The sequence below is a fragment of the Vipera berus genome (assembly GCF_964194415.1).
Source record: "Vipera berus genome assembly, chromosome: 1".
NCBI classification, from domain to species: Eukaryota; Metazoa; Chordata; class Lepidosauria; order Squamata; family Viperidae; genus Vipera; species Vipera berus.
Window position 1 is genome coordinate 197,064,020 of NC_138202.1, and position 13,502 is coordinate 197,077,521.

The window sequence follows — 13,502 nt, forward strand, 5'->3', positions numbered from 1 at the left end:
GCCCACCTTAAGGGCTACTAAATATTTGAAGGGTCCTAGTATCTTTCATGGCAAGATGATAAGAAGGGCCTGGGATTTGTTTTGAACTATTCACCCTGGTTCTCTGCAGATGCCAAATATGCTGGTTCAGTACATTTGAGAGTGAAGAACAGGGTGGCCTTATGCCAACTGCAGGTCGATCCTTTTGTCTGCATAGCAGATAGCTGAGGGTGGGGGTGGGATGTTGGTTTAGGCCAATAACAGAGAAGCTGAAAACACCCTGATGCAACTTTGCCTCGTTACTTTTTCTTCCTATCTGTGCATTATGTCACTGAACGGGAACAGAGAAAATAGTTAACATTGACCTGACGTCACTAGGAATTATTTATATTCACAGTATAGTTACTGTGCAGATACAGGAACTTGAAAAATAGAAGGTGCATGCTGCCTGAATGGGGAAACTGTTCTCAAGTCAATTTCACATAAGAACAAAGGCATGCAGGTTAGTAAAGAAAAGGGGGAGAGACAAGCTACAGCACACATTGGTACTAAAAGCATGAGTAAATGCTTCTTTTCATTCTCCCCTCCCCATTTCCCCAATATCTCTGGATTCATGATTGGGACAGTATGTGTCAATTCCTCTTAGGCTTTTCTATAAAGAAAGAAAAAAGAAAGAAATGCACTTCCATTGAAAGAAACTGAATGATTAAAACAAACCCATGTTCCTGCCTATATCTAAGTGATTGTCAAGTGCTATAGCGGCGGTGCCCTCTGGCTCTATTAAATCCATATCTAACAAGTAAAGGTGCAGGAAGTCCTATGTCCTACTCTATGATAGAAAATCTTCAAAGCACCCTCATTTTGTCAAAGGCCTTCAAGGCAAAGACACTGGCCAATGATATGCCTTGCAATTGAGGTTTCCCTATATTTCTGGATTAGTCTGGAAAGCATAAGACCTCAGATTAATTCCAGATGCACTCCCACCCTGGATTCCAAAAAGGGGGGATGGAGGATTTTTCCCCTTATCTTTAGCATACTGACAAAGTTTAAAAGCAACATTCCCTCTTTTTGTTTTCAAGGTACACAAGTTCATGAGTGTACAAGTCAATTTTAAACATGCAAACTCCCTGTTTGCCTCAGATAGGAACACCACAGCGTAAAGACTGTTTTTATCAGGAAGAACATTAATGCAAAGCTAATTTTTCCACTGCTATTTGGAAGAGAAAGGCGATGGTGGCTGGGGAAAGAGGAAGAGGAGAAACCTATTTATAAAGATTTCATTTTGTGTATAAAAATTGGTCTGAAATCACAGGACTTCTCAGATTCTCACATATAATATAGGTAATACTAAGGCTCATTTCCCACATTTTAGCTGAACCCACAAAAATCAGAAAATCCCAGAAGACCACCAAAAAAAACATGATGGAACTTTTCAGGAAATGTAGGTTGTGCGATTGTTGGCCCTACATTATCGTGGTGTACAATTATTACCCATAAACATCTTCTGTATACACAAAAATCCATACCCTCAAACTGGCTGCAAGGTGCTCACAATCCAAAGTGGAATTTCACTCCATTGTTATATACTCTCACGGGTGCGACGAGCTTGCTAAATATAGGTTACTCCCGTGAGATGTTCCAAATCCCATCCCATTCAACCATTCCCATCTCAAGCGCTTTCCTTGCAGGAGGGAAGGAATAATCACACAGAAGATCTTCTGCTGGATGACAGATCAATAATACAAACGTCTATGTGGTACATTAGTCTGTTAGATCTCCCAAGAGCAATCAATGCATAGCAGCCAAGTGGGAGGGAAAGAGAAGGAGCCATCTGGTTCCTAGATTCCAACAGGCTCCCAAGGCCGGCTCAGTTGGGCACAAACCGAGAATGCTCCAGACCAAGAATGGGAAGAAAACAGGCCTTCACCAGCTTGGAGCGCTGTCATCCAGCTGCTTTGTGTTTCCCACCACAGCACCTGCACATCACCCCACAGTGGTAGCAAGCCCGGAGGGGCAAGTAACAGCACATACAAGGGGCCAGAAAGGACAAGGCAATTAGGGCCAACCACCGGAGGCAAAACTTCTCATCGCTGGTATCACAGGAGCAAGGGTCTGTATAGTCTCCTTCTGGATCAGACATGCAGTGATAGAGCATACTGTCTGCACACCACATGCAGCTGACTCGGCGGATACAGCTTTGGACTCGGTCTGGAGCATCCTGGCACTGACCCCGCCTGTTTTCCTCGTGGTTGAAGATGTCCCTACAATAGACACATCGTGACCTTTCCCCATCTTCTTTTCGCCGCCGCTGTTTACATCTGGCCGGCTGAGTTTTTATCACGGCACCCTTAATATCATCCCCTCGATCAAAATCAGCGTTACTAACATAAGGGTAATTGTAGTCATGTTTTGAGGCCTCCGTTTTGGCAAACCGCACATAGGAGTCCCCATCATCGGGATCAATGTACTTCCCCCGCACAGGGGTATGACGGTAGTCCTCGTAACCCGTCACCCAGTTCTTTTCCCTTGGATTAATCCGTACAATCTCCTCATCATCATCGGGGAAGCTGACATGCCGGCATGATCGCAAGATTGACTGTAAGTGAGAGAGAAAGAAATTTGAGAAAGTGCAATTTTTTTAAGCAAGCAGGTGGATATGACATTTAGCAGTAGATTTATCAGAGATACAAGCACAGATAATGACACAAGTAAACGCAAAGGCTAAAAATATTCTATGTACCATAAAAGCCAACAACAGAAATTATTGTGGAACACGAAACTGTAATTCCCACAGAAAGGTACCCTTCCTCAACTGTTACTCTCTAGAGTAGGGAAAGATACTGAAAAGGATGCCTTTAAGCTTCCTCTCCACAGGAGGATACAAGCTGGGATTTTGGAGTTTAACTCCCACAGTCACTTACCATGGCCTTAACTGAAGCCCCAAGCACCCCAAGATTGCCTATTCCTTCTGAACCTAGAAAGCTAAGCTAGCTATATGACTAATCATTCTCATGACTGTAGCATTTGGAGAGAATACCAATGCATCATCATCATCATCATCATCATCATCATCATCATCATCATCATCATAAATTGGAAGGAACCTTGGAGGCCATCTAGTCCAACCCCCTTGCTCAGGCAGGAAACCCTATACCATTTTGGACAAATGGCTGTCCAGTCTCTTCTTAAAAACTTCCAGTGTTGGAGCATTCACAGCTTCTGGAGGCTGGTTGTTCCACTGGTTAATTGTTCTAACTGTCAGGAAGTTTCTCCTTAGTTCTAGGTTGCTTCTCTCCTTGATTAGTTTCCATCCATTGCTTCTTGTCCTGCCTTTGGGCGCTTTCAAGAATTGCTTGAGTCCCCCCTCTTTGTGGCAGCCCCTGAGATATTGGAAGACTGCTATCATGTCCCCCCTTGTCCTTCTCTTCATTAAACTAGTACATACCCAATTCCAGCAGCCGTTCCTTATATGTTTTAGCCTCCAGTCTCCTAATCATCTTTGTTGCTCTTCTCTGTACTCTTTCCAGAGACTCAACATCTTTTTTACATCGTGGTGACCAAAACTGGATGCAGTATTCCAAGTGTGGCCTCACCAAGGCATTGTAAAGTGGTATTAATATTTCACGTGATCTTGATTATATCCCTCTGTTAATGCAGCCTAGCACTGTTTTGGCTTTTTTGGCAGCTGCAGCACACTGCTGGCTCATATTGAAGTGATTGTCCACTAGGACTCCGAGATCCCTCTCGCAGTTACTACTATTGAGCAAGGTACCCCCTATACTATACCTGTATATTTGGTTTTTCTTGCCTAAATGTAGAACCTTACTTTTTTCACCATTGAATTTCATTTTGTTAGATTACTGATATAGTCAAAATTGCAATGCTGTTTTTTTTAAATACATATTGGGCAGGGTAGGGTACAAACGGTTTCAAAGATAGCCTCTTTTTAAATAGGCTAAATTTTAATTAAATTTATTTTTTTTTAAAAAAAAAATTAATAGGAAATTTTAAACAGGCAATACACCAGGCCTAATAAATGTTCTGCTATTTCCCAAAAATACAGCTAACCACGACTTGGAAGACAATAGAGCAGAGCTCCTATCACAGAGCTCTATCCATACATGCAGTCACCCAACTTTCTGGCCAACCTAGTATGAAAAAAAATCACCATTCTGGAACAGCAAGGAAAAAAAAAATCTAAAGATCAGCTCACTTGTTCTAGATGGTAATGCTCAGGGCTAAACTGGTCATGAAAGTGGCCACGGGTGCAAATTCGATGATGCTCAAAGGATGGAGAAGATGCTAGTGTTCGTAAAGGCTGCTCTCTTTTCTGAGAAGAATTCGAAGAACTGTCGGTGGCATTCTGTAAAAAACAAACGGGACAATATTAGCTAAGTTATAAACGCAATCTTTCTGCATGTTTGGGTCACAATAGACACCTCCCTCTCCAAATAAAAGCTGCTAGATTTTAAACTGACCCAACTTTTCCAAAATTAGAGGTGGTTATGTCAAACCCTAAAACCTGGGAAAACAACTCACAGATTTTGCATTCATATACAATGTTATAGCTAAAACAGACTGAACCACAGCTTCTTCATTATTTTTAATCTAGTATTGATGTATGAACCCGGGAGGTTTACAAACCAATGTATACAATTTGGTGTTAAAAAGCTAGTTGAACAATCAGTCTAATCTACGTAGACATCACATTGTTTTAACCTCTTATTTCATGAAAAGTAAGGGGACATTGGGAACACACTGTTGTATTGATAACAGCATCCCTGGGTCAGGTCTCACTTTCTTTAGTGTACTGTTTAAGATCATGGCTCTATGTCAAAATACTACAAAAATTTGCCCCTTGCTACTGGCTATTACTGGCAGAGGCCAGAAGAGTCACTATATAGTGATTGCATAGTTCAAAGTATGTGGGTCTTAAAATGTTAATGTTAAAAAGCAGAAATGTACCTAATCTATTTAAGTTGCTGCTATACAAATTATAGCCATAACATCACGTTTCTACCCACACACCTGCCTCCCATTTGACAAATTCAAAGGAATCTCTGTATACTACAATTCAGAGAAAAATAACAAGAACACTTATTTATCTTCATTTATTCATCACATTTCTATATCACCCATCTCACCTAAGTACTCTTGCATTTGCATTTCAAGTCACTCTAAGTCAGGGCTTTTCAACCTTTTCACCCATTGTACCACTTTTAGGATATGGCAACATCCGAGTACCACTAGTAACCTAGCAAGGTGTCAAAAACGTGATGACGAACAAAAAAAAAAAAGAGAAAAAAGTGATGAAGTACAGGTAGTCCTCGACTTACAACAGTTTGCTTAGTGACTGTTTGAAGTTACAATGGCACTGAAAAAATGAATCAGTTGCCAAGCATCTGAATGTAAATCACAAGACCCTGGAGATGCTGCAACATTCCAGCTGATCGGCGCTTCTTCTGGGCTCAGAAGCGCCAGGATCAGCACCGAGCTCCAGCTGGAGCCTGGCGCTGATCCTGGCGCTTCCGCTGAGCCCTGACAGCCCTGCAGCTCCAGCCATCTCTCGCTCAGGCTTGTGCGGTGCCACCACCGGTTCAGCTCATTCCCCTCCCCCGCTACCACTTTTCTAGGATGGTCGCGTACCACCTGCCAGGTGCCAATGTACCACAGGTGGTACTCATACCACTGGTTGAAAAGCCTTGTTCTAAGTTGCTCAGGCTACTTTTTCTGCTTTTCCATAACCAGGAAATATTTGGACACATTTCTGATTTTTCTAGAGCAAATTTGTATTTCACAGCTAAGAAACAGGAATTATTTAATTTCAACCAATGTGCAATTAGAAAAAAAATGTACAGTGAGAATTCTCAGGTCACAAAAGTGGTGTGATACACTGAAATACCCAGAGCTAGGAACCACATGCCAATATTCTGAGTTGGGACTATGCAAAGGATTCCTTTGGAGGTGCTAGAAACATATGAACACAACACACACACACAACACTGATAAAAGAAAATGGGATTTTAGCCCTTTTATAAATAATGTGTACATCTGATATGAGAAGGAGAGTTAAAAACAATTTCTGAGGCACAGTATACACTTTCACTACTCATATGCAGTTTTGGCCCTCCAGACAGGCTTTTAACAAATTCACTAGGATCACCATCCTAACTTGCAAAACTGGGCTGATATCTGCTGCACAAATGTTAGATCTTCATGCTAGTTACCTTCCAGGTAAACCAACATTCTGGCCTGTCTCAGAGCAGAAAATGAACTGTGTAAGCTAACTTCACCTAGGATTATCTACTACATCACAACCTCTTGATCCTGTACATCAGACATGTCAAACTCGCGACATCATGTGACATCGCACGATGTCGGGGTGGGCGCGGTTTCTTCATGACACCCCTGCTGTACATTGTTAAGTCAACCCAATTCTTACGAAACGATCTAAAGCGTTTCACAGATACATTAAATGGCTGCTTAACTTCTGTTTCTTCCCAAAGAGAAACTTTAGAGCAATAAAAGTAACTATGCTTTTATACAAAGCTTCGCATATTTTGAATGAATATTTTCAAAGTTTTAGCTGCATCAGCTGTTGAATTCTATTTTGGCAATGGATTCCAGCTCAAATAATTGTGGATGAACATCATAACTGCAAATAAGTGACCCCATCTGACTTCTTAAAATATCATTCTGTCTGCTCTGAGAAATATCTGCTTGTAATAACTGTCTTTTTAATATATCAGCATAAGCTCACAAATGCGCAGCTGAAGTTCAGAAGGAATTTTTAAAAGCTGTAAATAGCAAAATATGAAGGCAGAGCATGTGAGCAAAATTTAACACAATTTTTTAATTCAAATGCTTCTATTACAGACAAACATGGTATTTCATCTGTCATGCTATTCTTATATTAAATCCTAGATAGAGGCAGGAATGGAAAAAGGTACACATGCTCTAGAGAGCCACATTTAACACAACAGTCCAACCAGGGTACCACTGGTCAGAGAATGTCGACTGGTGACCCCCAGGGGGAGGGCGTTCTCGGTGGGTGCACCAGTCCTTTGGAACCGCTTACCGGCTGAACTCCGGATGGCCCCCAACCTTCGCTCCTTCCGGCGTGATCTAAAAACTTATCTATTCGAACAAGCCGGCCTGGTCTGATGGGTTTGGGGTTTTAACACCGTTTTTAACTAATTTACTGCATCGGGCACAATCACTTAATTTTAAATCTTCTATTCTGTATTCTTATTTTTATTGCCCTGTACACCACCCTGAGTCCTTCGGGAGAAGGGCGGTATATAAATCAAATAAATAAATAAATAAATAAATATGACTCTTCCCCTTTAAAGAAGCAACAGAGGCACTCAAGTTTTGATTCCCATAATTTATTTATTTATTTTATTATATTTATATACCGCCCTTTCCCGAAGGACTCAGGGCGGTTTACAGGGTGATTAAAACAAAAAATACAAAAGTTAAAAACAGTTAAAAAAATTATATCCGTCCCTGAACAAATAAAACCCCAGTTAAAATTAAAATTAAAATTCTCAGCCTGGGCCAGAGAGCTCGAAGAGCCACTATACTGTCTTAGCACAGCATCCATTTAAAGGCCCACAATGTTCATTTAAGATGTCCACAGTTAGCCTTACTTTTCTTGTTGCTTGTTAAGAGCATGTCTGCATAACCTCAATCCAGAGACAGCACACTGGTCCCAACTGACATTTTGTACACCCAAGACTACCCCAAGAACATGCATTTGAACTGCTAGGTTTCAGAATAAAAGAAGTTGTACAAAAATAAAACCCACATTTTAATAAATTGACCAATAAAAAAATAAGCCAGAAATGTTTGTCCTTCTTCCTTCTGGCAATATCATCATCATCATCATCATCATCATCATCATCATCATGTCATGCTCCCCATGGTCCCTAGAGGCCAAAAAAATATATCACTTGGCTAATTAGTGTTGCCTGCTCCATCTTTAAAGCCACAGTTTCCAAGTTCTTCTCTACAGCTGGTCATGGGAAAAAGACAACCCAATGTGTAACAGTGCCTCTGGACAATGAAACAAGCAACCTAGGTACTTCAAGCAGTCTGTGTCTGGGTGGCAGTGGGTGTACACCAAAAAGAAAAACAAGAGATCCATCCAGCATTCAAAACTATCCTTCATATTTACAAGAGGCTATCCTTCCATTTTGCAACCATATTAGTTTGGCTAGCATGCTTTGAGGAGACCGACTCAAGGAAGCAATACCTGTTTTTGAAACACAGTGCCTGTTTCCTACCAGTTGCAATAGAACAGCCTTCTAAAGCAGATCAGAATATCCCAAGATTGCTTAATGACGTTACGGAGCAATAATCTTGCTTTTTTTTCTTTTCTTTTTAACCTTCATTGGTTTGCTTTCTGTTTCCACTAAAATGAATGATACTCATAACACAGGGAAGGCAGAAATCACTTCAGAAACTGGTTGCAGATCCCTTCTTTTAAATATCCTTAACTGCTTTGATAGTCATTTGTTATAGTGTAGCCTAAAAGACCATAGTATTGGAATACTATGAGCTACATCCAGGGAAACAAATGGCATTAATATTTTTAGACGCTCAAAAGGCATTTATTTTATTTATTTATTTTAATCCCATTTATATCCCGCCCTTCTCCGAAGACTCAGGGCGGCTTACACTCTAAGCACAAACCAATGTGCTTAGCAATAGCCTTCATTCTATGTATATGCCTGCTTATTAGGGCTTTCGCCCCCCCCCAAGCGGCATTATTACAAAGTCAGCTTATTGCCCCCAACAATCTGGGTCCTCATTTTACCTACCTCGGAAGGATGGAAGGCTGAGTCAACCTTGAGCCTGGTGGGACTCGAACCTGCACTAATTGCAGGCAGCTGGTGTTACTTAAGGAGGCATTAGCCCACTGCTCCACCAAGGTTAATCTTTCATGGCAATTTATGATTCATCAATTACAAACAATGGACTTTGGACAGAATTTTATAAATATGGTAAAAACAATATATAATAAACAAACAGCCAAAGTGATTGTGAATGGAGATTGTACTGAGAGCTTTGAAATAAGGAAAGGCACAAGGCAAGGATGCCTTCTATCCCCTCTGTTATTCATTTTCAATTTGGAAGTTTTAAATCAAAATGTAAGACAAGATACAGAAATTAGAGGGTTGGGGATAAAGGGTGAAACATATAAGCTACAAGCATTTGCTGATGATTTAGTATTTATTTTGGAAGAACCCTTGGAGATGATCCCAAAATTGTGGGGGAAAATAGAACAATATGGAGAAATAGCGGGACTAAAAATAAATAAAGAAAAAACTAAGATAATAGTTAAGAATCTTACGCATAAGCAAAAAAGCCAATTGTCAGAAGTAACAAGAGGTAAAGGTAAAGGTTCCCCCGCACATGCGTGCTAGTCGTTTCCGACTCTAGGGGCCGGTGCTCATCTCTGTTTCAAAGCCGAAGAGCCAGCGCTTGTCCGAGGACATCTCCGTGGTCATGTGGCCGGCATGACTAGACACCAAAGGCGCACAGATAGTGAAAAAGGTAAAATATTTGGGTCTATATTTATCAGCTAAGTGCTCAACAATAAAAGAAGATAATTATACAAGGTTATTGAAACAAATAAAGCTAGACTTGGAAAAGTGGAAGAATTTAAAACTGTCATTATTAGGAAGAATTGCTACAGTTAAAATGAATATATTACCTAAAATTTTATTTTTATTTCAAACAATTCCGATAAAACTTGGGAATTTTTTTTTGAAGAGTTGAATTCATTAATTTTGAAGTTTGTATGGCAAGGAAAGAAAGCTAGAATAAAGATGAAAACCTTGCAAGATACTAAGGAAAATGGAGGCTTTGGCCTACCTGAGTGGGCTTTGTATTATCAAGCATCTGTATTAACATGGGTGAAAGAATGGATAATGCTTAGGAATAAAAGGCTGTTATATTTGGAGGGACATGACTTACAATTGGGGTGGCATGCTTTTTTGTGGTATGGGAAAAACAAAATCCATAAGTATTTTCAAAATCACTGTATTAGAAATGCTTTGATAACAGTATGGGAAAAAATTAAAACGAAAATATATGTAAAAATTCCAGGGTGGTTATCAACGACTGAAGCTTTCTCACACACAAATTTGTTAGATTTTTGAAAAAACTTGGACATATAGAGGTATTTTGAATACTGATGGGACATTAAAATCGAAACAAGAGCTGGAAAATCAGGGCATCAACATGTCATGGTGGGTACGCTTACAAATACAAAATAGATATGAAAAAGATAGGAACTATGGATTTTATAAAGAACAAACTGATAAGATATTATTAACTTCTGACGAGAAATTAATTAAGAAAATGCATAATTTTTTGTTAATTTTAGAGATGGAAAGTGAACAAACTAAAGAGACAATGATACGGTAGGTCTGTCTCCCAAAAGCCACACAGGCTTTCTTACACAGAATTTACTATTACAGTTTTACCATTCCCCATTCATTTATCTGCCTTGAGAAAATGACAGATCCAGACAAGCTACTTCTTGGCTTAGCAATCAATCCTGACACATGGATGCATACATAGAAGTCAACTGGTTGCATTTGAGATGCCGGTGGCTCTTGAGGAATGTCTGCAGGTCTTGAGGTCAGTTTTGCTACGGATGGAGATTCTCAGTTATACAGGTCATGATTGTCTAAGGTGCTTCTACTAAAAGGCAACTGGACGTCCTTGGTTTTTTTGTTTGAAAATGTTTCACTTCTCATCCAAGAAGCTTCTTCAGTTCTAACTATTTCTCAATTTTGCTATTCAAAATGTCCAGCCATTTCTATGGCTCACACCAGTGCTTTTTTTGTAAAAGAAAAAGGTGCCAGAACTCACACATGTCATACAACCCGCCTTGCCTACCCTACAAGGTTCCATCCAAAAAAGGTGCCGGAACTCCGTTCTGAGAGTTCTATGACAAAAAAAGCCCTGGCTCACACCCTCTACCTTTGCTATTCTACCTTTAAAATCTCAGCAACTAAACAATAGCTTGGAAATGCCATTGTGAATAATTAGTACCAACATATTTAGCAGCCTTTTAATTACAATGTCCATTAAAAGATACTGAGCTTCTCTATAGGTAAGTTCATCTTGCCTGCATTGCTCTTCTCCATAGACACAGGTTGCAATGGATTACCTAGGGTCTAATGTTGCAAAAGCAGTTTATAAAAAGTCACCACTAAATGCCCAGTTTATTTATTTAAAATGTTTATATAGCTCCCCATTAATCAAAAGGAGCATATACCTGACTTTGGGCAGCTTACAGACCCACTTCATTAGTAAGATTAAAACACTATACAAAAATATAACAACAAAAAAAATCAACCCTCAAACCCCAAACAGCTTTGTGTTCAGAAGAATTGGATGGTAGGGGGAATGCGCGTCCAAAGAAGGGAGGCAGCAATACAGGTATTTTGACTCTGGCATGACAGGAGATGGCATTCCTCAAGGAATGGGATCCAGAGAGCTCAATCTTCCAGCTAGAAGTAGATGATCCTGAATATATTCATGAAGGGCTTTAAAAGTAGATGATCCTGATTCATGAAGGGCCTTCAAAGTGATAGACAGCACCTTGAATTGCATGCAGAAGGAGATTGGTAGCAAGTGCAGCTCTCAAGAGTGCTATATAGTCAACTCACAATACATTCATATCTACTCAAGCTACTGCATTCTGGACCAGCTGGAATTTCTGAGTGAACTTCAAGGGCAACAATTAATTTTAATTTAATTTAATTTAATAATATTTATATACCGCCCTTCTCCCTGAGGACTCAGGGCGGTTCACAGGGCAGAATAAAATACTAAATACAAACATTAAAAAGAGATTAAATGATTGCCCAAGTTAAAACAATTGGAATACAATTCTAAAAACCCCAAGATAAAATTAAGACACCAAAGAATAAAACAACCCCACCAATCCCCATCAGGCTAGGCCGGCTTGTACAAACAGAAACGTCTTGAGATCGCGACGAAAGGAGCGAAGATCGGGCGCCATCCGGAGCTCTACCGGTAGCTGATTCCACAGCTCCGGAGCGCCCACAGAGAAGGATCTCCCCCTGGGGGCCACCAATCGACATTCTCTGATCGGTGGCACCCTGAGGAGGCCCTCTCTGTGGGAACGCACAGGGCGCAGGGAGCTTGATGCCGGCAGCAGATGTTCCCTAAGGTACTCCGGCCCCATGCCATGAAGGGCTTTGAACACCGTTACCAGTACCTTGAATCTCACCCGGAAGACAACTGGCAACCAATGCAGCTCACGGAGCAGAGGTGTAACGTGGGAGTATCGGGAGACTCCCAACACAACTCTCGCGGCTGCATTCTGTACCAGTTGGAGCTTCCGGGTGGTCCCCAAGGGCAGCCCCATGTAGAGAGCGTTGCAGTAGTCCAGACGAGAGGACACGAGCGCATGAGTGACCGTGCACAAATCATCCCGGCTAAGATAGGGCCGCAACTGGCGCACCAGGCGAACCTGGGCGAAGGCCCCCCTAGTCACAGCTCCTATATGGTCTTCCAAGGTGAGCCGTGAATCTAGGAGGACTCCCAAGTTGCGAGCCCTATCTACGGGGGGTAATAGTTCACCCCCCATAGCCAGAGGTGGAATGTCCAAATAAACCCGGGATGAAGGTATGCAAAGCCACTTGTCGGGGTTGAGTTGAAGTCTGTTCCTCCCCATCCAGACCCGAACCGCCTCCAGGCAACGGGACATCACGTTGAGGGCATCACTGGGGTGGTTTGGGGTCGAAAGGAAAAGTTGGGTATCATCAGCGTACTGATGATACCCAACTCCAAAGCCACGAATGATCTCACCCAGCGGTTTCATGTAGATGTTGAACAGGAGAGGCGAGAGGACCGACCCCTGAGGAACTCCACAAATGAGAGACCTCGCGGTCGACCTCTGCCCTCCTGCCAACACCGACTGCGAACGTCCCTGGAGATAGGAGGAGAACCACTGTAAAACTGTGCCTCCCACTCCCAGTCCCCTGAGACGCCGCAGCAAGATACCATGGTCGATGGTATCGAAAGCCGCCGAGAGGTCTAATAGGACTAGAACAGAGGAATATCCCCTGTCCCGAGCCCTCCAGAGATCATTCACCAGCGCGACCAATGCCGTCTCCGTGCTGTGCCCGGGCCTGAAACCCGATTGGTACGGGTCTAGATAATCCGCTTCATCCAGGACCAGAGGGAGCTGATGCGCCACCACACTCTCAACAACCTTCGCAAGAAAGCGAAGGTTGGAGACAGGACGAAAGTTGTTCAATACAGCTGGGTCCAAGGCAGGCTTCTTGAGGAGAGGCCTCACCACCGCCTCCTTCAAGACGGCGGGGAAGCTACCCTCACTCAGAGAAGCCGATATAACTGCCTGGAACCAGCTGCGTGTCCTCTCACGGGCTGCATAGACCAGCCAGGAAGGGCACGGGTCCAATAAACATGTGGTGGTGCTCAGCCTCCCCATGATCCTGTCCACTTCCTCC

General features: G+C 41.9%; 1 protein-coding gene across 2 annotated transcripts in view; it reads right to left on the reverse strand.

Moving 5' to 3' along the window:
• Window positions 1-1,294: 1,294 nt before the first annotated feature.
• The window catches only part of SPRED2 (sprouty related EVH1 domain containing 2), a 98,798-nt gene continuing 86,590 nt past the window's right edge, over window positions 1,295-13,502 (reverse strand). For both annotated transcript variants that reach the window (XM_081333312.1, XM_081333313.1), the window contains 2 exons: window positions 4,193-4,342; window positions 1,295-2,575 (listed from right to left, as the gene is read on the reverse strand). In XM_081333312.1, coding sequence (XP_081189438.1) covers window positions 1,922-2,575; window positions 4,193-4,342 — 804 coding nt within the window. In that variant the 3' untranslated portion in view covers window positions 1,295-1,921. The remainder of the gene's footprint in view (window positions 2,576-4,192; window positions 4,343-13,502) is intronic.